Genomic DNA, 27,817 nt, shown 5'->3' with positions numbered 1-27,817 from the left:
AGAAATGACCACGGCTGGAGATGCCAACGCGTTTCATGGATTACAGGGCAGCAATGAATTCACCCATACAGACACATATATCTGTCTTCTATCTATGCCCATTGAAATGACACCGGGCGACAATTTGTGGCAACTGGAGGAATTGCCACCTTCCATGCACCCACGTTTTACCAATTTGCAGGACCGTCCCAAAACGAGACCATGGAGGATAATGCAATATACAGGAGGATTTTTTTTATGATTATTATTTTATAGGGTTAAGTGGATCTGCACTTTAAGTGAAGATCTAGTGATGGATGGAAACAATCTCCCTTTCGAGTGTTGCCAGGGAGAACAGGCTGAACTGGGGGCCATTCTCTGTGCATCTCCCGTCATTGAATGCGCTCTATACTGAGGGCTGGGTGGTCACAGGATACAGTATGTATGGTGTATGTGTTTGTGGAGCCAGGTTGTGGATCGCTATAGAAGCGGTTTCCATGACGATGCTTAGTGATGGCGCCCTCCCCCCAATTCCTGAACTTGAAATGGTCCTTTGTTGAGCGGAGAAGCAGAGACCGGCACATTCTATATACAATGGGTCCATTCTGAGACGTATCAATCTAGTGTAAACCGGAGCAGATGATACAATGTAAAAGGTTACACCGACCGAGGTCACATGTATCCCACAGCATGATACAACGCACCGCCGTAGTCACACAACGCAGTGCCAGTATCACTATAGCCAGTGCCACCAATGCACAACTGCCTTGTGTAAATACAACCTAAGGGGACAATATTACACGTTATCATATGAGGCGACATGTCTATATCCACCTTCAAGCACCATTGTGCACCTTATATATAGATCTCATCTACACTACATAAATATATTACATTATCCTGTACTGATCCTGACTTACATCCTGTATTATACTCCAGAGCTGCACTCACTATTCTGCTGGTGGGGTCACCGTACATATATTACATTACTGATCCTGAGTTACATCCTGTATTATACTCCAGAGCTGCACTCACTATTCTGCTGGTGGGGTCACTGTGTACATACATTACATAACTGATCCTGAGTTACATCCTGTATTATAATCCAGAGCTGCACTCACTATTCTGCTGGTGGGGTCACTATGTACATACATTACATTACTTATCCTGTACTAATAATCCTGTGTTATAGATTATATCCAGAGCTGCACTCACTATTCTGCTGGTGGGGTCACTGTGTACATACATTACATTACTTTAGCACTAGAATCCTCCCAGTGGCCCCATAAAATAATGGGCTTAGTACCAAGTCCCTGTTCCCAAAAGAGAAGTGATATGGACCCATATGTGGTTGGTATACACTCTATTGTAAGCCAATGGTCTTAGCTTTGAAGTCTAGAACCTCCATAACCACTAAAAATGGCAAGTGCACCCAATTGTTACTGTCCCTCCAATGAGAGGTGGAAACGACTGGGTGCACTTGCCATTCTTAGTAGTTATGAAAGTTCCAGACGTCAAAGATGAGTTTATCACTGAGATTACAATGATAAGTTAAAAAGACGCCATTTTGCCGTAGCCTTATTCCTAGGTCATAAAAGTCTGGTAAAGTGGGAGGGGAAATTATTGAGTAACAATCCTTAAGATTTCATTGGGTCAAAGTTCCCGTCATTCCTTTCTTGATACATTGTTACAAGAACAGGTCTAAGTTTTGCTCTGACCCCTTGTTAGGCACAAGGACTGTGGAGAGAGTCCCCAGGAGATAGTCACCTCGTCAATGAGCACTTGAGGTGGTCTCCTAACCTCTACATGACAACCCTCTGATGGTGAGATGCTTGGAGAAAGCTAATCAGGTGTGCTTGAGATGTACTCAGCCACTTCCAATTTCAAGGCTTTTCAAGTCCGTGCCGGGCCCTCCTTGCAAAGCATTACGCCAATCTAGCGCTAATGAAGAAATGTTTGATCAGCGAGGTTAACGCAGTCTGGTCTGTTTGTGCTTCATTCCGACAAAACATCATGTTCTCCTGGAAGCTTTGCTGCTCCGAGCCCCCCCCCCCCCAACCCCCCTGTATAATCAGAATAAGGGTCTCTATGGCAACCAGGCGCTTCACTTTTAAATTTAATTGGACTTAGTCTTTAATGTCTATAACCTGCTCCTTCTGTAGGATTGTTTACCAAGGAAAAAGATCTGCCGTCTTCTATGGCATATAAATAAGACAAAAGTCTACAACGCGCCGCTTGCTCAGAAGGAGGCAGCCATTTTGTGGGCTGTAACCATGTATTATGTGGATGTTGGGGTTCATTTAACCAAAATGGAGGTGTCCATTGTCTATTACAACCAGTCAGGTCACTGTAATGTCTGATAGGTTGATATGGCTTCCATCATGGCAGTCATGTTGTTTTCTGTATTGTATTATGTGAATGTTTAACAAGATTATCCAACAGAGTGACTGATACAACAAAATGGTAGTGACAAAGTGGTGACTTTAGAGGGGACAATGTCAGTCTCTTGGGGGCAAAAACCTGTCACCTATAGATATAAAGGAACAGACTGTCAACTCAACTGCATGAATGGGCAAATGTCTTCCTCGCTTTGCGTAGGGGACACAATATTAGTATGGATAAGGTGGAGATGACAAAATGTCTTCCTCTACTGGCCAGGGGCAATGCACCTAGGACTTCACTGCATTGAGCGCTTTCACTAGCAGCCGGCAGTGTTGTCGTTTGGCTGGTCTCCCTGAGTTCAGCAATCTGTTCCTCTACTGGCGACGTGGGACAATAGGTCTTCCTTTCTGTGATGGACAGTGTGGAGATGACAAAATGTCTTCCCCTACTGGCCACATGGGACAAAATCTTTCTTTCTGTGTTTGAGGGACATAATATTACTATGGACTTTGTGTAGATGACGAAATATCTTCGTTTACTGGGGACGTGCGACAAAATGTCTTTCTTTCTGTGTGTGTGATGGAAACAACATCGGTATGGACATTGTGTAGATGAGGAAATGTCTTCCTCTACTGGGGAGGTGGGACAAAATGTCTTCCTTTCTGTGTGTGAGGGACACAATATCAGTATGGAAAGTGTGGAGATGACAAAATGTCTTCCTCTACTGGCGACGTGCAACAAAATGTCTTCCTTTCTTTGTGTGAGGGACACAATATCAGTATGGACAGTTTGGAGATGACAAATTGTCTACTTCAACGGCATGTCTGTGACAAAATGTCTCCCTCTACTATAGGCGTGGGGCACAATATCAGTATGTATTGTGTGGAAGTGACAAAATGTCTACTTCAAGTGCTTACGAAGAAGATAAAATGGCTATCTCTACTCTGTGTGGGGACAAAATGTCCGCCTCAGATGCATATAGGGAGAGACACAAAATCAATATGTACTGTGTAAGGAATGGATGACAAAATGTCTCTCACCACAGCGTATTCATGAGAAAACATCTTCCTCTGCTGTGTGTGGTGGACGCAATATCATTGGACACTGTGTTGAGATGACAAAATGTCTGCCTCCACTGTGGGCGGAGGGCAAAATGTTGATATCTACATAAACTGGAATATAAACTCTCCATGTGTGGGGGACAAAATGTCTCTATGTGTGGGGGACAAAATGTCTCTATGTGTGGGGGACAAAATGTCTGCCTCCACCATGGGCAGATGACAAAATGTCTATATCTAGGCTGCGTTCACATTACGTATATTTCAGTCAGTATATGTATATTTCAGTCAGTATATTTCAGTCAGTATTGCAACCAAAACCAGGAGTGGATTAAAAACACAGAAAGGATCTGTTCACACAATGTTGAAATTGAGTGGATGGCCGCCATTTAATGGCAAATATTTGCTGTTATTTTAGAACAATGGCTGTTATATTGAAATAATGGCCGTTATTTACTGTTATATGGCGGCCAAACACCCAATTTCAACATTGTGTGAACAGATCCTTTCTTTGTTTTTAATCCACTCCTGGAATATGTCCATCTCGGCTGTCTAAGGGAAACAACATGTCTGCCACTCCTGTCTGCTGCCTTCTTCTCTACTGACATTTCTGGAATCTCTAGATCAGCACTTTTTTTTAAGAATAACATTGATTTCAATGGCGTCTCGCTGTGAGTCATTGCTAGCATTTAAATCAATGAGTAGGTGACAGGGAAGCAAAGTGTCGTCCATTTTGTGCCACACAGACATAAGGGCTGACCCGAAGTAGGTCATTTTGTTAATTTTATTTTTTTACTTTTTTATTTTTTCCAGATGTCAACTTCTATTGAGTGACCATAAGATTCCTGTAAAAGGATCCATAGTGACCGTATATAAGTAGAGAAGAGGGAGTAGATTTGACAGGAATTGGATTTGGTCGCACCAGAGATGAATCTTGGAAGAGTCACTCATCTCTATATATAAGGTATTTGCACTTATGACCACTAGAGGGCAGACTAAGCCTTAGCTGTCAATAATTTACATCAAGTATTCATACCATAGTAACAAAGTCATAAAGACATCATTAAAAAAAAAAGAAAGTCTTATTGGCTCTTACCTAATTTTTTGGCTACAGCGGCATCTTCTTCGGAGTCCACCAACCCAAATCCTACCCCTTTATCTTCCAGGACTTGGGCAGCTAACTAGGGAAAAAGACAAAAAGGGAGAAAAAGGGGAAAAGAGAAGAAAGAGAATGTTTTAGGACTATAAAACCCGGCAAAGTAGTCAGTGCTTGTATTATATTATATCACAGACATCATGAGAGCTGAACCGCATGCTAACAACCACAAATACATAATTATCATTCCTAGGTCACATGCTAAAGACATAACATCGATATTACAGGACTTTCCTATTACAAAGACCTCAGGTACCAATGACTTAACACCAAGATCCAATGATATTCATTAGTTATATAAAAAAAAAATGCATAAAATTTCTTTTAATTGTTATGCAAATTATCTCTAGCCACAGCAATCCTTGAAACGGTGTACAAAGAGCTGCTATATTTATTGCAGAAGAACCACACAAAGAGGAGGTTTTCAGGAGAAATAATAATACTGTCCAATGTACAAGAATATAACTACTATAATACTGCCCCTATATACAGAAATATAACTACTATAATACTGCTCCTATATACAAGAATATAACTACAATAATACTGCCCCCTATATACAAGAATATAACTACTATAATACTGCCCCTATATACAGAAATATAACTACTATAATACTTCCCCTATGTACAAGAATATAACTAATATAATACTGTTCATATATACAAGAATATAACTACTATAATACTGTTCCTATATACAAGAATATAACTACTATAATACTGCCCCTATGTACAAGAAATAACTACTATAAACTGCCCCCTATATACAAGAATATAACTACTATAATACTGCTCCTATATACAAGAATATAACTACTATAATACTGCTACCTATATACAAGAATATAACTACTATAATACTGCTCCTATATACAAGACTATAACTACTATAATACTGCCTCCTATATACAAGAATATCACTACTATAATACTGCTCCTTTATACAAGAATATAACTACTATAATACTGCTCCTATATACAAGAATATAACTACTATAAGACTGCCCCTATATACAAGAATATAACTACTATAGTACTGCTCCTATGTACAAGAATATAACTACTATAATACTGCCCCCTATATACAAGAATATAACTACTATAATACTGCTCCTATGTACAAGAATATAACTACTATAATGCTACCCCCTACTATAGTCTACTGCCCCCTATTCCTGACATCCACACCCTGGAGACCAGTAAATGATGACTATCTGAATATAATTATTGTGTGGCCCTCCTTGGCAAGCTCAGAGAAAACTTTTCGATTCTTTTTCTTGTAAATGATTATTTTGTCTGGAATCTCCGCAGATGATAAGAGAGAAGTGACTAATTCTCCTGGATACCTGCGGCTCGTCTCTGCCAGTTGGCGCTACACTTTTCTACACGGTATAGATTATTTTTACAAGGCAGCCTTCTGAACTCTGTCTCCCGTCTGTCTTCCATGACACCTCGTGACGCCGCCCACGTAAGAACCTATTATGTTTGGATGCGGTTAGTAAGACGAGCAGATGCTCGAAACGCGAAAAAAGGAAAAAAAATCCTGTGATCTGTGCAGTAAACAGCAGTTGGCCAGACAGACTAGATGGATTCGTAGGTTGTGATGCCATCTAGTGGAAAAGCAGCTTTGTGGGCATGCTCTGTGGGCATGGTCTTCTTCTACTAGACGATGACTTCTACACCTCCGTCTAATGGGATATAATGGACAATGTAATGTCCCAATAGGTGGGATGTAGATGTAAATGGGGGGGGGGGGGGGGATTAATGGGAATGGTTCGGGTGTCTTAAAAAAAGATTGGGTTGTCTATGTACCCCAGAAGCACCCAGATAAGAAGAGGGGGCGCATAGCTATTGGGAACCTTCACATAGTTCCACCAGCCATGAAGATTTCACCAGCCTATTTGTCAAATGTCTAGTGTCCAGTGCTATCTTAATCACAGATTAAGAGGATTCCCAGGATGAGAAGAGCAATGTGCTGAGAGGAGTCCCTGGATGAGAGGAGCACTATGCTGAGAGGAGTCCCTGGATGAGAGGAGCACTATGCTGAGAGGAGTCCCAGGATGAGAGGAGCACTATGCTGAGAGGAGTCCCAGGATGAGAAGAGCAATGTGCTGAGAGGAGTCCCAGGATGAGAGGAGCACTATGCTGAGAGGAGTCCCTGGATGAGAGGAGCACTATGCTGAGAGGAGTCCCTGGATGAGAGGAGCACTATGCTGAGAGGAGTCCCTGGATGAGAGGAGCACTATGCTGAGAGGAGTCCCTGGATGAGAGGAGCACTATGCTGAGAGGAGTCCCTGGATGAGAGGAGCACTATGCTGAGAGGAGTCCCAGGATGAGAGGAGCACTATGCTGAGAGGAGTCCCAGGATGAGAGGAGCACTATGCTGAGAGTAGTCCCTGGATGAGAGGAGCACTATGCTGAGAGGAGTCCCAGGATGAGAAGAGCAATGTGCTGAGAGGAGTCCCGGGATGAGAGGAGCACTATGCTGAGAGGAGTCCCAGGATGAGAGGAGCACTATGCTGAGAGGAGTCCCTGGATGAGAGGAGCACTATGCTGAGAGGAGTCCCTGGATGAGAGGAGCTCTATGCTGAGAGGAGTCCCAGGATGAGAGGAGCACTGTGCTGAGAGGAGTCCCTGGATGAGAGGAGCACTATGCTGAGAGAAGTCCCTGGATGAGAGGAGCACTATGCTGAGAGGAGTCCCTGGATGAGAGGAGCACTATGCTGAGAGGAGTCCCTGGATGAGAGGAGCACTATGCTGAGAGAAGTCCCAAGATTAGAGGAGCACTATGCTGAGAGGAGTCCCTGGATGAGAGGAGCACTATGCTGAGAGAAGTCCCTGGATGAGAGGAGCACTATGCTGAGAGTAGTCCCTGGATTAGAGGAGCACTATGCTGAGAGGAGTCCCTGGATGAAAGGAGCACTATGCTGAGAGGAGTCCCAGGATGAGAGGAGCACTATGCTGATAGGAGTCCCTGGATGAGAGGAGCACTATGCTGAGAGTAGTCCCTGGATGAGAAGAGCACTATGCTGAGAGGAGTCCCTGGATGAGAGGACCACTATGCTGAGAGGAGTCCCTGGATGAGAGGAGCACTATGCTGAGAGGAGTCCCTGGATGAGAGGAGCACTATGCTGAGAGGAGTCCCTGGATGAGAGGAGCAATATGCTGAGAGGAGTCCCAGGTTGAGACGAGCACTATGCTGAGAGGAGTCCCAGGATGAGAGGAACACTATGCTGAGAGGAGTCCGTGGATGAGAGGAGCACTATGCTGAGAGGAGTCCCAGGATAAGAGGAGCACTATGCTGAGAGGAGTCCCAAATTGAGACGAGCACTGTGCTGAGAGGAGTCCCAGGATGAGAGGAGCACTATGCTGAGAGGAGTCCATGGATGAGAGGATCACTGTGCTAAGAGGAGTCCAAGGATAAGAGGAGCACTATGCTGAGAGGAATCCCAGGATGAGAGGAGCACTGTGCTGAGAGGAGTCCCGGGACAGGAGGAGCACTATGCTGAGAGGAGTCCCAGGATGAGAGTAACACTATGCTGAGAGGAGTCCCGGGACAGGAGGAGCACTATGCTGAGAGGAGTCCCGGAACAGGAGGAGCACTATGCTGAAAAGGAGTCCTGGGACAGGAGGAGCACTGTGCTTAGAGGAGTCCCTGCATGAGAGGAGCACTATGCTGAGAGGAGTCCCGGGACAGGAGGAGCACTATGCTGAGAGGAGTCCCGGAACAGGAGGAGCACTATGCTGAAAAGGAGTCCTGGGACAGGAGGAGCACTATGCTGAGAGGAGTCCCTGGATGAGAGGAGCACTATGCTGACAGAAGTCCCAAGATTAGAGGAGCACTATGCTGAGAGGAGTCCCTGGATGAGAGGAGCACTATGCTGAGAGAAGTCCCTGGATGAGAGGAGCACTATGCTGAGAGTAGTCCCTGGATTAGAGGAGCACTATGCTGAGAGGAGTCCCTGGATGAGAGGAGCACTATGCTGAGAGGAGTCCCAGGATGAGAGGAGCACTATGCTGAGAGGAGTCCCAGGATGAGAGGAGCACTATGCTGAGTGGAGTCCCTGGATGAGAGGAGCACTATGCTGAGAGTAGTCCCTGGATGAGAAGAGCACTATGCTGAGAGGAGTCCCTGGATGAGAGGACCACTATGCTGAGAGGAGCACTATGCTGAGAGGAGTCCCTGGATGAGAGGAGCACTATGCTGAGAGGAGTCCCTGGATGAGAGGAGCACTATGCTGAGAGGAGTCCCAGGTTGAGACGAGCACTATGCTGAGAGGAGTCCCAGGAGGAAAGGAACACTATGCTGAGAGGAGTCCGTGGATGAGAGGAGCACTATGCTGAGAGGAGTCCCTGGATGAGAGGAGCACTATGCTGAGAGGAGTCCCAGGTTGAGACGAGCACTGTGCTGAGAGGAGTCCCAGGATGAGAGGAGCACTATGCTGAGAGGAGTCCATGGATGAGAGGATCACTGTGCTAAGAGGAGTCCAAGGATAAGAGGAGCACTATGCTGAGAGGAGTCCCAGGATGAGAGGAGCACTATGCTGAGAGGAGTCCCAGGATGAGAGGAGCACTGTGCTGAGAGGAGTCCCGGGATGAGAGTAACACTATGCTGAGAGGTCTCCCCAGACAGGAGGAGCACTGGGCTTAGAGGAGTCCCTGCATGAGAGGAGCACTATGCTGAGAGGAGTCCTGGGACAGGAGGAGCACTATGCTAAGAGGAGTCCCTGCATGAGAGGAGCACTATGCTGAGAGGAGTCCTGGGACAGGAGGATCACTATGCTGAGAGGAGTCCTGGGACAGGAGGAGCACTATGCTGAGAGGAGTCCTGGGACAGGAGGAGCACTATGCTGAGAGGAGTCCTGGGACAGGAGGAGCACTATGCTAAGAGAAGTCCCGGGACAGGAGGAGCACTATGCTGAGAGGAGTCCTGGGACAGGAGGAGCACTATGCTGAGAGGAGTCCTGGACAGGAGCCCTATGCTGAGAAGAGTCCCTGAACAGGAGGAGCCCAATGCTAAGGAGTCCCTAAACAGCAGGAGCCCTACAATATGAAGAATCGCAGGATAGGAGGAGCCCTACAATATGAAGAATCGCAGGATAGGAGGAGCCCTAACATTAGAGAGTCCCTGGACAGGAGGAGCACTATGATCAGTGAGGTCCTTGGACAGGAGAAGTCCAACGCTAAGAAATTCCTTAAAAGGAGGAGCCCTAAGATTTGAAGAATTTCAGGATAAGAGGAGACCTATCGTTGGAGTGTCCCTGATAAGAGGAGTCCTAGGACAGGAGGAGTCCAACGCTAAGGAGTCTCTGGACAGAAAGAGCCCTATGATAGGAGGAGTCTTTGGACAGGAGGAGCCTTATGATCGGAGGGGTGCATGGACAGGAGGAGTCCTATGATAAGAGGAGTCTCTGGACAGGAAGAGTCCTATGATAGGAAGAGTCCCTGGACAGGAGGAGTCCTATGGTCAGAGGAGTCCCAGGACAGGAGGAGTCCTATTATAGGAAAAGTCCCTGGACATGAGGACTCCTATAATAGGAAGAGTCCCTGGACAGGAGGAGTCCTATTATAAGAGTAGTCCTATGTACAGAAGAATCCTGAGTTAAGAGTCCAAGGGTGAAGAAGCCCAAGCTAAGAGGAATCCCAGAACCCTGGATAGGAGTGTATTCTCTTCAGTCTGACACAGTGCTCTTTGCTGCCACCTCTGTCCATGTCAGGAACTGTCCAGAGCAGGAGAGGTTTTCTATGGGAATTTGATGCTGCTTTGGACAGTTCCTAACATGGAGGTGGCAGCAGAGAGCACTGTGACAAAATGAAAAGAATACACACTTCCTGCAGGACATACAGCAGCTGATAAGTATGGGAAGGCTTTATAAATAGAAGTAAATTATAAATCTATATAACTTTCTGAAAGCAATTGATTTAAAAGAAATAAGAGAACCCCTTTAAAACAAACCCCTTTGACAAAACATGGTGATTTTATTTAAAAAACTGTATAGCTGGAGAGAGAGAATGTGGGACTCCTATTACTCTCTGTTATCAGCCATTCAGAAGCTGATATAGAACAGGTGGATATTATATATTACTCTCTGTTATCAGCCGTTTAGAAGCTGATATACAACAGGTGGATACAATCAATTACTTTCTGTTATCGGCCGTTTAGAAGCTGATATAGAACAGGTGGATATTATATATTACTCTCTGTTATCAGCCGTTTAGAAGCTGATATAAAACAGGTGGATATTATATATTACTCTCTGTTATCGGCCGTTTAGAAGCTGATATAGAACAGGTGGATATAATCTTTTACTCTCTGTTATTGGCCATTTAGAAGCTGATATAGAACAGGTGGATATTATAAATTACTCGCTGTTATCAGCCATTCAGAAGCTGATATAGAACAGGTGGATATAATCTATTACTCTCTGTTATCAGCCATTCAGAAGCTGATATACAACAGGTGGATATTATATATTACTCTCTGTTATCAGCCGTTTAGAAGCTGATATAGAACAGGTGGATATTATATATTACTCTCTGTTATCAGCCGTTTAGAAGCTGATATACAACAGGTGGATACAATCTATTACTTTCTGTTATCGGCCGTTTAGAAGCTGATATAGAACAGGTGGATATTATATATTACTCTCTGTTATCAGCCGTTTAGAAGCTGATATAAAACAGGTGGATATTATATATTACTCTCTGTTATCGGCCGTTTAGAAGCTGATATAGAACAGGTGGATATTATAAATTACTCTCTGTTATCAGCCATTCAGAAGCTGATATAAAACAGGTGGATACAATCTATTACTCTCTGTTATTGGCCATTCAGAAGCTGATATAGAACAGATGGATATAATCTATTACTCTCTGTTATCAGCCATTCAGAAGCTGATATAAAACAGGTGAATATAATCTATTGCTCTCTGTTATCAGCCGTTTAGAAGCTGATATAGAACAGGTGGATACAATCTATAACTCTCTGTTATCAGACGTTTAGAAGCTGATATAGAACAGGTGATATTATATATTACTCTCTGTTATCAGCCATTCTGAAGCTGATATAGAACAGGTGGATACAATCTGTTACTCTCTGTTATCAGCCGTTTAGAAGCTGATATAGAACAGGTGGATATTATATATTACTCTCTGTTATCAGCCGTTTAGAAGCTGATATAGAACAGGTGGATATAATTTTTTACTCTCTGTTATCAGCCGTTTAGAAGCTGATATAGAACAGGTGGATACCATCTATTACTCTCTGTTATCGTCCGTTTAGAAGCTGATATAGAACAGGTGGATATTATATATTACTCTCTGTTATCGGCAGTTTAGAAGCTGATATAGAACAGGTGGATACAATCTGTTACTCTCTGTTATCAGCCGTTTAGAAGCTGATATAGAACAGGTGGATACCATCTACTGCCCCCTGCTGGGGGCCCAATGATGAGACTTGATAAGGCCACATGGGTAGTTGTGTCCGGGGTATTTTGGGTGCTGTTAAGGCGTCCAGAGAGCAGGCGTCTGAGCTACAGGCGAACCTTATAAAGAGTCTATTTTTGACCCTCTTGGAAGGTGCTGCGGGTGCAGTGTGAGAGCAGCTTTCGTCCCTCTAAGCCTGTGGCTTCTTTTTCCAGAGACGACCATATGGAGCAGTGCTGCTATTCCCCTGAATGTGCACTTCAGCCTGTAACCTAAGCAGTGCCCGGGGTGTGGTATGCCAGCCAGCAACACTCAACACATCTCCCCTTCCAGTCCATCTGCCCCAGGCCAGACCATTCTTGGCCACAGCAACTGCTCCGATGCACTGGGAGGACTGGGACGATTTTCTTTTTTACTAGAGTCAGCGAAGACGCTATGCCCAGACTCCCACAACATACCTTATAAAGGTACGGCCATGGGCGATGGCACCGCAATACCCCACATTACCATACTGCAAATATAGAAACTTCTACAGCTGATGTCCTGCCACATCTTACTATAAGGGATAGGAGTATGGAGAAACTATATAGCTATTGTCTATCTATCTATCTATCTATCTATCTATCTATCTTCTATCTATCTATCTCCTATCTATCTATCTATCTATTATCTATCTATCTATCTATCTATCTATCTATCTATCTTTCTGTCTTCTATCTATCTATTATCTATCTATCTATCTATCTATCTATCTTCTATCTATCTATCTCCTATCTATCTATCATCTATCTACTATCTATCTATCTATCTATCTATCTATCTATCTATCATCTATCTATCTATCTATCTATCTATCTATCTTCTATCTATCTATCTATCTATCTATCTATCTATCTATTATCTATCTATCTCCTATATATCTCCTATCTATCTTCTATCTATCATCTATCTACTATCTATCTATCTATCTATCTATCTATCTATCTATCATCTATCTACTATCTATCTATCTAACTATCTATCTATCTATTATCTATCTATCTATCTATCTATCTATCTTCTATCTATCTATCTATCTATCTTCTATCTATCTATCTATCTATCTATCTATCTATCTATCTATCTATCAATCATCTATCTCCTATCTATCTATCTATCTATCTATCTATCTATCTATCTACTATCTATATATCTATCTATCTATCTTCTATCTATCTATATATCTATCTGTCATCTATCTATCTATCTTCTATCTATCTATCTATCTATCTATCTCCTATCTATCTATCTATCTATCTATCTATCTATCTATCTATCTATCTATCTATCATCTATCTCCTATCTATCTATCTATCTATCTATCTATCTATCTATCTATCTATCTATCATCTATCTCCTATCTATCTATCTATCTATCTATCTCCTATCTATCTATCTATCTATCTATCTATCATCTATCTCCTATCTATCTATCTATCTATCTATCTTCTATCTATCTATCTATCTATCATCTATCTTCTATCTATCTCCTATCTATCTATCTATCTATCTATCTATCTATCTATCTATCTATCTATCTCCTATCTATCTATCTATCTATCTATCATATCTTCTATCTATCTATCTATCTATCTTCTATCTATCTATCTATCTATCTATCTATCTATCTATCTCCTATCTATCTATCTCCTATCTATCTATCTATCTATCTATCTATCTATCTCTTATCTATATCTATCCATCTATCTATCTATAAAAAACAAAAATATACTGCAGCACGACTACGGAGTGCTGCTGCCTTTTTGAACGCTCTATCTATCTATCTATCTATCTATCTATCTATCTATCTTCTATCTATCTATCTATCTATCTATCTTCTATTCTATCTATCTATCTATCTATCTATCTATCTATCTATCTATCTATCTATCTATCTTCTATTCTATCTATCTATCTATCTATCTATCTATCTATCTATCTATTTCTTTATTGTGCATTGTCTATGGCTGGCACAGACCAGTACAGATATGGAGGTGTCATGTATCATGTCTATGTCATATGGGTGAGGTCTACAGAGAGATGAGACCTCCCTGACTGTCCTGTACACAGCCCCAGTCTGTCACCAGTAGCTCCGCAGTGGTCCATGTCGGTGTTCTGTATTGTCCACATAGAGATCGGGCTTTATGATATTTTGGGGGATACAACATCTTTACACATTCAGGTTTTGTAATTATTACAATTATTGAATACAAAGCCGGGAATGGATCGGAAAGAAGAGAAGTCTCAGTCTTTAGTTATGACCCATTCTGGGCTTTGGCTTCAAAAACTGGATCAGAAAAAACCTGAACCAATGTGGCCAGTGACTGAGAAGTACAGGGTGCAACTCTATACTCCTAAGTGGCGGCCATCAGTGAGGACGGAAACTTCTTTGCTGCTGATGATAGAGCAGGGCATTCCATCTGCCCACAGAGACATCTAATATAACCAATTAGGCGGCAGACACGGCCAAAATTGGTAACCGACAATCAGGATAAATTACACAGTGTCATCATCATCATCATCATCATCATCATCATCAATCCGAACGGGGACGGGACCAATCTGAAAGGGTTCACAATGACTCTACTAATGCAAAAACATCTCCCTTGTGTAAGTTCCAGAATTAAAAAAACATGGCTGCTTTCTTACAGGAAAACAGCGCCGCACCTGTTCACAGGTTATGAGTGGTATTGCAGCTGAGCTCCATTGACTTTAATTGAGCTTAGCGGTAATACAGCTGTTTCTGGAAGAAGAAAAAAAAAGCAGCCATGTTTTCTGCTCAATATAAAAGTTTTGTATAGACATTAGTTAAAGAGGAACCAAGATGGAGGTCACTATCAAAACATGGTTCATATGCCAGACACCATTAGTTAGGTTACTAATAGAACTGAGCTTTTGAATTAAAGGGGTTATCTAGCATTAGAAAAACATGGCCACTTTCTTCCACAGACAGCACCACTCTTGTCTCCAGGTCAGGTACGGTTTGCAATTAAGCTCCATTCACTTCAATGGAATAGAGTTATAGAACCCCACCCAAACTGGAGACAAGAGTGGTGTTGTCTCTGGAAGAAAGTGACCATGTTTTTGTAGCACTGGATAACCCCTTTAAGCTGAGACAACACCATTTAGTGGTCATTAGTGACCTGCCCAAGAACTACAACTTTAATGATCCAGCTCATGCAGCTCAGGTTATACAGTAGGGTCTATAAGATGTTGTACTACTCATTGGTTATAAAAGGCTCTTCAAATCTGGAGGAGATTTTGTTTCATATTTTAAGTATCTTAGATCTGGGAGGGGGCGCTGTTGCATTGATGTCTATAGCACATGATAATGGTAAAAAGTGGTATTGCATGCAACCAAAAAAAAATTATGCAAACATTTAAAGATATCTCCTGCTGCAAATAGGAGACACTTCTTTCAATTGTTAAAAAGAGCTCTATAATAATATATGTTCTATATAATGCAAACATTTCTGATAGTTAATGCATTCCTTTAAACAGTACAGGTTACTACACAATAAGCCCAAGAGCATACTATCTGCTATGAGGTTTCTGCTCTGTACTAAGTCAACCCCAATCCAACCAGACTCACAGAAGACGAAAAAGGGCATATTCGAGAAAAACAGGCCCTGCTTAGTTATAAGTGGAAAGCTATAAACATCCATGAGACAGACACTGTGACCTAAGCTAGAGATATTCTGAAAATCTGCCACGCTAGCAGCTCCAGCCATGTGTGGTATGTGTCATTCAAAAAACTGCTTAACCCGAAATACTGACTGGCCAGGCCTACTGTGTCAGTCCATACTGCTATAGAGTAATCAATTATTAGCAATCACCTAGACTAACAATATATCGAGAAAGTCAATGTTATTTACCAACAAAGCACAACAATAAACTACATCATCAGCCAATCAGACAAAAGAATTCCCCCAAGGGTAACTGCTGATTGGCCACAACCTAACCTAGAATTCTATTATTGAGTAGAAGTTTAGAAACCTATAAATTAGACCCTGAAAGAGGTTAGCAATATGGTATGATGTCACAGTGGGCAGGACCTGTAATTGTCAATGAACTTATGTCATAATTACAGATGCAACACATTTAGCTCCGGTTAAATGTTATTCTGTAAAAATTAGCATATTACAAACTACGACATGCATATTTCATATTCACACATAATGCATTGTATACATATTCATACCCTTATTACTTATTAATACGTTTTTCATATAAATGTCTTCTTCTGCTATAGCTCTATGCATCTGAAATGGCTTTTGAACCCTCCGACAACTTTAATTTATTGAACGCCTCACGTCCCGAGGTTGCTTTGGGTATAACCCTATGTATTAAAGACGTCGACGTATCTGACTGTGCTTGCCTACCCAATACATGGATACATGGATGAGAAGCACGAAAGGATACCACTTTAAGAGATAGGTAAAAGTTGCAGGAAGGTGCATCAAAACCAATATATAAAAACAATTCTAGAAGCAACAGTTACAGCACGTTGCGATCCCTTTCAGTGGAACAAAACTCAAGTTGGGGTTTTGAACCACTAAACGGTACCATATGTTTGACCCAATTTTTGTCATTCTAAGTCCTTTATTTGTTTACATGCAGCCATTATTACGTGACTTAGTGTCTCTTTGTACCTCCAGTATCAGTTCCTCCATTTCAAACTGTCTTTTGGAAGCTTTGTCATCCTCAATAGGTTCATGGTATAGCAAGGCCAAGACGTCGTACTTCTTAAGGGCAGCTTTATAGTTTTTCAAGTTGATGTGGATGACTCTGTCCTCTCCATCATACTCTGGGAAGTCGAGTCCATCATCGGCCCGGACACCCAGGTTGGCCAGGGTGAGGCAGAAAGCTGCCAAAACCAGCCACAGCCCCTTCATCCTCTCGCACGTTCCAAATCAACAGGTCACAGATTTTAGGGTCCCAGTTTAAAGTCAACAGGGGGAAACTCTGGGAGGATTGTACCAAAACCCCTTCTCCGCCCCTAAAGGAAAAGGAACAGTGTTAGATGGACAGGTATCTCCTCTGGGTTCTTGACGAGATGGCTCCACTCTTAGGGGTTTGGGGACAGCTCCTCGAGCTGGTTGAGATGGAGGCGAGAGTCTGGGAACAAGTGGTGGAGGCTATCCCAGTGTGCACAGACTGAAAAGCAAAGGGAAAATCTGACACCCAGTCCATAAAAGAGGATGAGGGGGCTGGATAGGAGGAGGTCAACCACACGGGAGGGACATCCTATCCTAACAGGCTTGCCAGTCTGGACATTCGTCACTTGAGCCCCCCTCCTCCTGTAACCACTGTCTATATATGTCTACATGAGATCGGTCTCCTAATATACTATGAGTCCTCAAGTATCCTACTGACAGAAGCAGGACAGGGGGGATAAGGGCAGCGAGACAACTCAACATACAACCCAATATCAAGGCCTTCTACATCAGAAACTGCCCGATATGCTGGTTTTGGTAGAGGGATCTTCTTAGATCTTTGTAGTACAAATATCTTGGTGACATAGACATGATTACTATTCGGGTAATAATGGATCTTTAATGGAATCTAGAATGTCTAGTATGCCTTGATGCTATGTCTTCTATGCTGGGAATTATAGTGTCACAACCAATAGTAGAAGAACCAATAGTAGAAGACCACCTTCTCAAAGAGGATCTGTCACTTTTTTTCTGATATAAATTAATACTGGAGCATATTTTCTTATAGGGTTGCGGTCACATAGAGTAAAAAAGGCTCCGCCACAGACTTTGCTCGGGATCCCGCCAGCCTCAGTGTGTCAATAGGATGCCGTGTGCGCCTCCGCTCTTCACCGCTTCCGCTCAAAGAATTGACATGTCAATTCTGTCTGTTTTACTCAGTGTGAACATACCCTAACTCTGCATTGTGCCGTTCCTCTATTTTTTCTCCTGAATAATTATGAATAAATTGACAACTGAGTGTTACTATGATCCTTATGAGAGAAGCATGTCCCTATACGGGATGGTTTTATCATCACGTACTGCAGAATGTCATACTGTGTAGGACCCACCCCTATACACGCACACCGGTAACATCTACTTGATAATTTATTCTTAAAAATTCCAGGAGGAATAACAAAAGATGCTACTGACCACTTAGTAGTGGTGACCGCCCAGTTGACAGTCTAAAGGCCCTATTACATAGAGAGATTATCTGCAAAATCAGGCAGATATCTCCCCATGCAGTGTTGGACTGACCCACCAGTGGACTGGAGAATCCTCCGGTGGGCCCCCAACTTAGAACCTGCAGTAACATTGACTGACATGTCATTTCTCACTGGTTCTTTATTGGTGGGCCCCCAGGATCATTTCCTCTGGTGGGCCCCAGGTACCTAAGTCCGACACTGTCCCCATCTACTAGAACCAGAGACCAAACAAATCCTCGCTCATCGGCTAATCGCTGTCTTTCAATGTGTCAAAAATAATCTTCCTTTGGCTGCACATCTATTGGTAAAGTAAGTAATGTGCGGCTGATGGCTGATAATTGAACCGTGCAATAGGCTGATCGGTAAGCTGTAAGCTAGGTAGTCAAGGGCTGATCTAGTAGAGGGCTAATCTAGTAGATGTGATCTAGTAGTGCAGGTGGAGCCATGAAACATGGCCTTAAGTCATCATCGCCATATTGGGCGCCAAAATTAATGACTGCTGATGTTTTTTTGGAAAAACCATGCATGTCTACAACAATGCATTGTTAGGCTATCAATAGTACCAGTATCAATAGTATTGGGGTATATGCACACAGAGTAATTCTTGAGGAAAACTCCATGTGATTTCGCCGCTCGCTTCCCCGCGCTTCCACCTGAATTTCCGTCCGTCACATTATATGGCTCCATTATATGCTCGGCGGATTCCGTCAGCCGCTAAAAGAATTGACCAGGCAATTCTTTGGGTGGATAGCGGAATCTGCCGGAGCGTATAATGGAGCCAGCGGAGAGGGAAGCGGGAGCGTGCGGGGACGAGTGGCGTATTCTGTGACAATTACTCCGTGTGCATATACCCTTGCTCCCTAAAAGAGTTTTCTGCTTTAGACAATCCCTTCTTGTTAATGTTTCAATAAGTTTTTATTGAAGAAGTTTTTTAACAGTTTTTTAAATACACTAAGAAGAAAAGAAGTACACTACACACAAGGTACACACAACAGAAGTACCCCAACTTGATACCACCAGCGCTATCACCCAGTGGGCCATGGGCAAGTGTGACAGTATTTAAGGTGTTGGGAAGTGAAATGTTTGGTTCATGCACCTTCAAAGGCGCAAAGGGCATAGTAATAGTACACTTGGTTAGGATAGGAGTGTTGTGGGATCAACAATGTTTTAGGGTGAGGAGGGGGTATCAGGGGTTTCCCTTCTTGTTAAGGTGGCCATACATTTTCAATAAATGTCGGCCGAAGAGTTATGTCCTCCCCATACACATGAATGTTCGGCTGACTGTTCCTGTGTTTTTTATGGGGAGGGCTAAACCGCTGCTAGAGATATTTTGTTTCGCTTGATGGAAAAATCACTGCCTGACCCCTATGTTTAATGAGATCATTTTGGAGACCTCCTTCGGTGGTATGAAGGAGGTACGGATGTAGAAATAGAAGAATACTTGAGAAGAGAGAGAAAACTTTTGCCTGTGTTTTGACTCTTTGGTTTTTGCACCACCTATTGCTCTACCAGTGTTGGGGGACCTGTCCTAGTGGGTGACACCAGCCCCAGACCTTGTTACCTGGGATGAGTGGAGTTCATAGGCTTCTAGCAACTTTCCTCTATCCGGATCAGTTCCTAGCCTTGCTTTGTGTAGACTGTCCTGCACTGTGTCCTTGTCCACGGCGTGGGTTGAGTTGATCTCTGACTTGTCCTCTCTAGTGAAGGGTTTAACACTGCATAGTGTTGAGTAGAGTTATTTGAGAAGAAACTGTAGGTTGCATGTGCCTAGGTCTGCTTCTAGACTGCACACTGAGACTGGGGACCTGGCAGAGGGCCAGGGCCCAACTGGACCACTGTAGAGAGTGTTTTGGCTTGTGTCCTTCCTCTGCAGAGTCTACAAAAGACCTTACACTTCTTTTACCCATGTGACTTCCTATCTACAGCCCCTGTAAGGTGCGCTGTGAATGGGAGAAGAGTGCATATGTGAGATGTAGAGATGAGCAAACCGGGTTCAAGTCGATCCGAACCCGAACGTTCGGCATTTGATTAGCTGGGGATGCTGAGCTTGGATAAAGCTCTAAGATTGTCTGGAAAACATGGATACAGCCAATGACTATATTCATGTTTTCCACATAGCCCTAGGGATTTATCCAAGTTCAGCAGCCACCGCTAATCAAATGGCGAAAGTTCGGGTTCGGATCGACTCGAGCATGCTCGAGGTTCGCTCATCTCTAGTGAGATGTAAAGAGAGAAATGATAGGACAGAAGAAGAAAGTACTCTCATTGGTCTACAGATCCATGTGACATACAAATGAACAGTGACCCTTTCAATACTACAGTTGTGCAATAACTAAGTCTAGTATATACAAAAATAGATCAGCTGACCACGAAGGACTTGTTTGTATAAGGGTGGATATCCAGGCAGGAGCAGGTGGATTGAAAGTGGGCCGCGCCCAGTAACAATAATGATGTGAAGAGGAGAAAGTCCACAGCTTCCAAAAATAGTGATTCTTTATTGAGGCATATAAAAAGTTACAAAAAGATAAAAACGTAGGCCTATGTTTTTATCTTTTTGTAACTTTTTATATGCCTCAATAAAGAATCACTATTTTTGGAAGCTGTGGACTTTCTCCTCTTCACAGCAATAACTAAGTACATATACTTACAACACCGACATCTTGTGGCGAAACCTCGTTACTACTACATCACCAACTACATACAAAAAGTACAGGCTTTTACGAAGGGTGTAACTAACAGCAGCACCCGTGGTGGGACGGCCCCATACACTTTATGCAGGGTTTGCCCGACAGAAATATAAAGGGTATGGGACCTTCAGTACGGTCCCTGGTCCCATGGCTGATCACAAACTGTTTCCCTCCTGGAACCCCCAGCAATTAGCTGTAATCTGCGGGGAAACCTGGGAGTATTAGACGGCCCGAGCCATCTGTAAACATCTCAGTGATCGCACTTATTTACAGAGTTTTCACAATACTGTAATCAGCTGTCCAATCCCCTACTACACAGGAAGGTGGTCAGCGGATGGCCAATGCTTTTTCAGTAGTTCCGTCAGCCCAGTCAGACTCAAAAATGAGCATGTATGCATGTCAGCTGATCTCTATGCCACAGTTACATGCTTCATAGACGGTAAATGAAGGCTGCTATGAGCAGCACCATTCACCATCAATGACTGACATCAGCAATCACACTGATATCAGTCTTATAAAGGGGGTTATCCAGAATTTAAAAATATATTTAACAAAAAAAACACAGCTGCCTTCTTCCAAAAACGGTGCCATATCTGTCAACTGGCAGAGGCCCAACTTGAAGCCAGTGGGCCCCAAAGCAAAATCTGTCGCTGGGCCCCTCAACATTAATGCTTCATTTATACTACTGGCCTCTCAGACGCCTGGGCTATGGTAAAACTGCACCCTCTGCATTCCATATTGGTTGTGGAAGTGCAGCTCAGACACATTCAATGGAGCCATGCTACATTATCATATACTGTATAAGTTATTCAGGTGGAAAATAAGTATTTAATATGCTGCCAATTTTAAAAGGTTTCCCACCTACAAATAATGGAGAGATGCTTAATATTTTTTGTCGGTACACTTCACCTGTGATAGACAAAATCTATAAAAAAAAATACAGAAAATCACATTGTATAATTTCCAAAATATGAATTTGCATTTTATTACATGAAATAAGAATTTGATCATCGACCAACCAGCAAAAATTCTGCCTCTCACAGACCTGTTTGAACTTGATACCTGTATAAAAAACCCTGTCCACATACCCAATCAATTACAATCTAACCTCTCCACCATGACCAAGACCAAAAAGCTGTCCCAGATACAAAATTGTAGACCTGAACAAGGCTAGGATGGGCTGCAAGACAATAGGCAAGCAGCTTGGTGAGAAGGAAACAGCTGTTGAAAATGTTAGAAAATGGGAAAAAAAACACAAGATGACTGTCAAACCAGTTGCCATGTTTGGAGGAAAAAAAGGCACATGCACAACCCCAAGAACACAGGGGTGCTAAATACTACTGAGGGAGCGCACAGGTGGCTATATACTACTGGGGGAGCGGACAGGGGGGCTGTATACTACTGGGGGAGCACATAGGGGTCTATATACTACTGGGGGAGCCCACAGGGGGGCTGTTTACTACTGGGGGAGCACAGGGGGGCTATATACTACTGAGGGAGCACAGGGGTCTTTAAACTACTGGGGGCAGCACACAGGGGGTGCTATATACTACTGGAGGAGAACAGGGGGGCTAAATACTACTGGGGGAGCACAGGGGTCTATATACTACTGGGGGCAGCACAATGGTGTCTATATAATACTTACGGCAGCACAATAGGGTCTATATACTACTGGGGGAAGCACACAAGGGTTATATACTACTGGGGGCAGCACAGGAGGGGTATTTACTACTGGGGCAGCGCACAAGGGGTATATTCTACTTAGGGCAGCACACAGGGGTCTATACTACATTGGGGCTGCACAGAGGGTCCTATATTATATAGGGACCTTACTACTATACTGGGGCACAGAGTACACCTAATTATTAAGTGGGGGCACAGGGACACCTTAAAACTATGGGGACACAGAGGGGTGTAACTACTATATAGGGGTACAGGGGACCTAACTACTGTATGTGTTGGAGCCTAAAATGTTTCTCTGGCAGATTCTGGAGAGAAGATTCACAGCCGGGACAGACTTCAAGGTTGCCCAGGCTGGATGGAGAGAGAAAGAAAAGTGACAGACTCTGATCAGAGAAGACACCCCTGTGAGTCACTGGATGTAACTGCACAGTTATAAGGTTGTAGTGATAGGGGTCATGGTGTGGTGGTATTATGTAATGGTATCATTTGTAATATCTTTCTGTTTTGTTCAGTGCAGTTTTTATGTAATATGTAATCACAGTATGGTGGAAATAGCGTTATAAGAGAACTACTGTATGTATTGGGGCTCTTAATACAGCGTGGGGGCATTTTCAGGACATTATACTGTGTGTGGAGCACCAACTCTGATAAACCGGGGCGGGGGTAGGGGGGGCGCCGAAAGGTAAGAGGAGGGCCCACTCTTGAGGGCTTTGCATCGGGCCCACCAGTGTATTAAAACGGCCCTGACAGCTGGTATAACCTGGTATCTACTGTATATACTTATATATGTACAGCTGGTATAACCTGGGTATCTCCTGCTTATAATTATATATGTACAGCTGGTATAACCTGGGGATCCCCTGTATATAGTGATATATGTACAGCTGGTATAACCTGGGGATCTCCTGTATATAATTATATATGTACAGCTGGTATAACCTGGGTATTTCCTGTATATAATATATGTACAGCTGGTATAACCTGGGTATCTCCTGTATATAATTATATATGTACAGCTGGTATAACCTGGGTATCTCCTGTATATAATTATATATGTACATCTGGTATAACCTGGTTATCTCCTGTATATAATTATATATGTACAGCTGGTATAACCTGGGTATCTCCAACATATAAATATATATGTAAAGCTGGTGTAAGTTATACATCTCCTGTATATAGTGATATGGAGCATGCTGGTATAACCTGGGTATTTCTGTACAGTCAAGTCATATTAGCCAAGGACCTGGTCCAAGAATCAGGGGATGGGGTATCCTTTTTCTTTAGGATGCTATAGTATAAGAGGGAAGGGTTGTAGTAGGATGGAGCAGCACCTGGAGGAGCCTTATTCAATTCACCATGGGACCCTCTCTGCTCTATGACTTCTCACTTATGTTAACCACCAGATGTAATTCTGAATATATATATATATATATATATATATATATATATATATATATATATATATATATAAATATATATATACACCCAGTGACTCTTTCAGTCTTCCTGCTTTCATCTCTTGCACATGTTGGAGATAGGCAGAGAAAGTTATTCCACCTGTAACCCATTGGCCGTGATCCACATTCAGCTCGGAGTCCTACTCCCATCGGAATCCTGTTATCTGTTAATGACTCTCGTCCATTAATTTTGTGACCTTAAGCAATTCCCCAGCAAGCTGCTGAAATACGGATAGATATGTTTTTTTTTTTTTTTTACAATCACCATATTAAGAAGGGAGACAGAGCACAGGATCTAAATATAATTTGAGATGAGTCTGGAGTAAGATAAGAAGGCCGTGTGCGGATGCTGGGTAATTAGAGATTGATGGAGAGGAGTAGGGGAGCGATTGGTGAGAGAGAGGAGACATAGGAGACAACGTTGCGTGGGTGAGTCCCTGAGGCACCCAGAATTTATCTAGAATTACTCCGTCAGCTCATGAACTCAGACTCCAGAAGTTTTTTAAGGTGGTGACACTCTCTGTAGAAGAACTGACCTTCTTCAGGCTCATACATTACTTGACAATACAATTCTTAAGCTTCTTAAGAGGCTGGGAGTTGTAGTTGTGCAGCCCTAGGTTGTTTACTGTGCCTGTAAATTTACCTTCTAAAATTAGTGCATACTGCCACTTTAAACAAGTTTTTGTTTTAGAATACCCAGATTTATTAAGCATGGAAAGGGACTTAAAGGCACTTAAAGGCATTGTCACAAAAAGGATACCTGGATAGGTTATGAGTGTATGATAAGCTAGGGTCCATGTGCTGAGACCCCATGACCACTGAAAGTTCAAGTGTAAAAAAATGTCATCGACTCTCAGGAGTAGTGGATACCATTACAATAGTTGTCTGGGCTTGCACCTTGTTTTTCACTAGTAAATAACTCTGCATTTTCGTATAAACTATCTCCCAGTTAGAGACTGGGGTGATACACCTTTTTAGGTGCGCGATCTAAATTAGAGGCAGATAAATATTGTTCTGCAAAGTTATATTATTTGCCATAATTAGCAAGGGTAGTTATTGGGTTTATAGTAACATTCCTCGTGCACACAGACATTGCTCCTCCCTCCTGCACACAGACACTGCTCCTCCCTCCTGCACACAGACACTGCTCCTCCCCCCTGCACACAGACACTGCTCCTCCCTCCTGCACACAGACACTGCTCCTCCCTCCTGCACATAGACACTGCTCCTCCCTCCTGCACACAGACACTGCTCCTCCCTCCTGCACACAGACACTGCTCCTCCCTCCTGCACACAGACAATGCTCCTCCCTCCTGCACACAGACACTGCTCCTCCCTCCTGCACACAGACACTGCTCCTCCCTCCTGCACATAGACACTGCTCCTCCCTCCTGCACACAGACACTGCTCCTCCCTCCTGCACACAGACACTGCTCCTCCCTCCTGCACACAGACACTGCTCCTCCCTCCTGCACACAGACACTGCTCCTCCCTCCTGCACACAGACACTGCTCCTCCCTCCTTCACACAGACACTGCGCCTCCCTCCTGCACACAGACACTACACCTCTCTCCTGCACACAGACACAGTTCAACTTTCCACAGACACTACTTCTCCCTCCTGCACACAGACACTGCTCCCCCTCCTGCACACAGACACTACACCTCTCTCCTGCACACAGACACTACACCTCTCTCCTGCACACAAACACCGTTCCCCCCTCCTGCACACAGACATTGCTCCTCCCTCCTGCACACAAACACCGTTCCCCCCTCCTGCACACAGACACTGCTCCTTCCTCCTGCACACAGACACTGCTCCTCCCTCCTGCACACAGACACTGCTCCTCCCTTCTGCACACAGACACTGCTCCTCCCTCCTGCACACAGACACTGCTCCTCCCTCCTGCACACAGACACTGCTCCTCCCTTCTGCACACAGACACTGCTCCTCCCTCCTGCACACAGACACTGCTCCTCCCTCCTGCACACAGACACTGTTCCTCCCTCCTACACACAGGCACTGCTCCCCCCTCCTGCAAACAGACACTGTTCCTCCCTCCTACACACAGGCACTACTCCTCCCTCACGCAAGAAGACACTGCTCCTCCCTCACGCAAGAAGACACTGCTCCTCCCTCCTGCACTGTTCCCCTCTCCTGCACACAGGCACTGCTCCTCCCTCCTGCACACAGACACTGCTCCTCCCTCCTGCACACAGACACTGCTCCTCACTCCTGCACACAGACACTGCTCCTCCCTCCTGCACACAGACACTGCTTCTCCCTCTGGCACGCAGACACTGCTCCTTCCTCGTGCACATAGACACTGCTCCTCCCTCCTGCACACAGACACTGCTCCTCCCTCCTGCATACAGACACTGCTCCTCCCTCCTGTACACAGACACTGCTCCTCCCTCCTGCACACAGACATTGCTCCTCCCTCCTGTACACAGACACTGCTCCCCCCTCCTGCACACAGACACTGCTCCTTCCTCGTGCACACAGGCACTGCTCCTCCCTCCTGCACACAGACACTGCTCCTCCCTCCTGCACACAAACACCGTTCCACCCTCCTGCACACAGACACTGCTCCTTCCTCATGCACTCAGACACTGCTCCTCCCTCCTGTACACAGACACTGCTCCTCCCTCCTGCACACAGACACTGCTCCTCCCTCCTGCACACAGACACTGCTCCTCTCTCCTGCACACAGACACTGCTCCTCCCTCCTGTACACAGACACTGCTTCTCCCTCTGGCACGCAGACACTGCTCCTTCCTCGTGCACACAGACATTGCTCCTCCCTCCTGCACACAGACACTGCTCCTCCCTCCTGCACACAGACACTGCTCCTCCCCCCTGCACACAGACACTGCTCCTCCCTCCTGCACACAGACACTGCTCCTCCCTCCTGCACACAGACACTGCTCCTCCCTCCTGCACACAGGCACTGCTCCTCCCTCCTGCACACAGACACTGCTCCTCCCTTCTGCACACAGGCACTGTTCCTCCCTCCTGCACACAGACACTGCTCCTCCCTCCTGCACACAGACACTACATCTCTGTCCTGCACACAGACACTGCTCCTCCCTCCTGCACACAGACACTGCTCCTCCCTCCTGCACACAGACACTGCTCCTCCCTCCTGCACACAAACACTGCTTCCCCCTCCTGCACACAAACACTGCTTCCCCCTCCTGCACACAGACATTGCTCCTCCCTCCTGCACACAAACACCGTTCCCCCCTCCTGCACACAGACACTGCTCCTTCCTCGTGCACACAGACACTGCTCCTCCCTCCTGCACACAGACACTGCTCCTCCCTCCTGCACACAGACACTGCTCCTCTCTCCTGCACACAGACACTACACCTCTCTCCTGCACACAGACACTGCTCCTCCCTCCTGCACACAGACACTGCTTCTCCCTCTGGCACGCAGACACTGCTCCTTCCTCGTGCACACAGACATTGCTCCTCCCTCCTGCACACAGACACTGCTCCTCCCTCCTGCACACAGGCACTGCTCCTCCTTCCTGCACACAGACACTGCTCCTCCCTCCTGCACACAGACACTGCTCCTCCTTCCTGCACACAGACACTACTCCTCCCTCCTGCACACAGGCACTGCTCCTCCCTCCTGCACACAGACACTGCTCCTCCCTCCTGCACACAGACACTGCTCCTACCTCCTGCACACAGACACTGCTCCTCCCTCCTGCACACAGACACTGTTCCTCCCTCCTGCACACAGACACTGCTCCTC

The 27,817-nt window shown here is 44.4% G+C and overlaps 1 protein-coding gene and 1 long non-coding RNA gene across 2 annotated transcripts in view; one reads left to right on the top strand and one right to left on the bottom strand.

The window, feature by feature from the left end:
- CASQ1 (calsequestrin 1) overlaps nt 1-17,223 on the bottom strand; it is a 49,142-nt gene extending 31,919 nt beyond the window's left edge. The window contains exons 1-2 of the mRNA XM_069951041.1: nt 16,694-17,223; nt 4,516-4,600 (exon numbers count right to left, since the gene is read on the bottom strand). Coding sequence (XP_069807142.1) covers nt 4,516-4,600; nt 16,694-16,936 — 328 coding nt within the window. The 5' untranslated portion in view covers nt 16,937-17,223. The remainder of the gene's footprint in view (nt 1-4,515; nt 4,601-16,693) is intronic.
- LOC138771385 (uncharacterized) lies at nt 514-16,477 on the top strand. The gene is made up of 3 exons (XR_011359606.1): nt 514-628; nt 4,233-4,383; nt 16,294-16,477. It is a non-coding gene; the product is annotated as an uncharacterized lncRNA (long non-coding RNA).
- Nucleotides 17,224-27,817: the final 10,594 nt, after the last annotated feature.

Source organism: Dendropsophus ebraccatus, chromosome 13, assembly GCF_027789765.1.
Source record: "Dendropsophus ebraccatus isolate aDenEbr1 chromosome 13, aDenEbr1.pat, whole genome shotgun sequence".
Lineage (NCBI taxonomy): Eukaryota > Metazoa > Chordata > Amphibia > Anura > Hylidae > Dendropsophus > Dendropsophus ebraccatus.
Note: the sequence above shows the minus strand (reverse complement) of the source record. Positions and strands in the feature narration are given on the sequence as shown.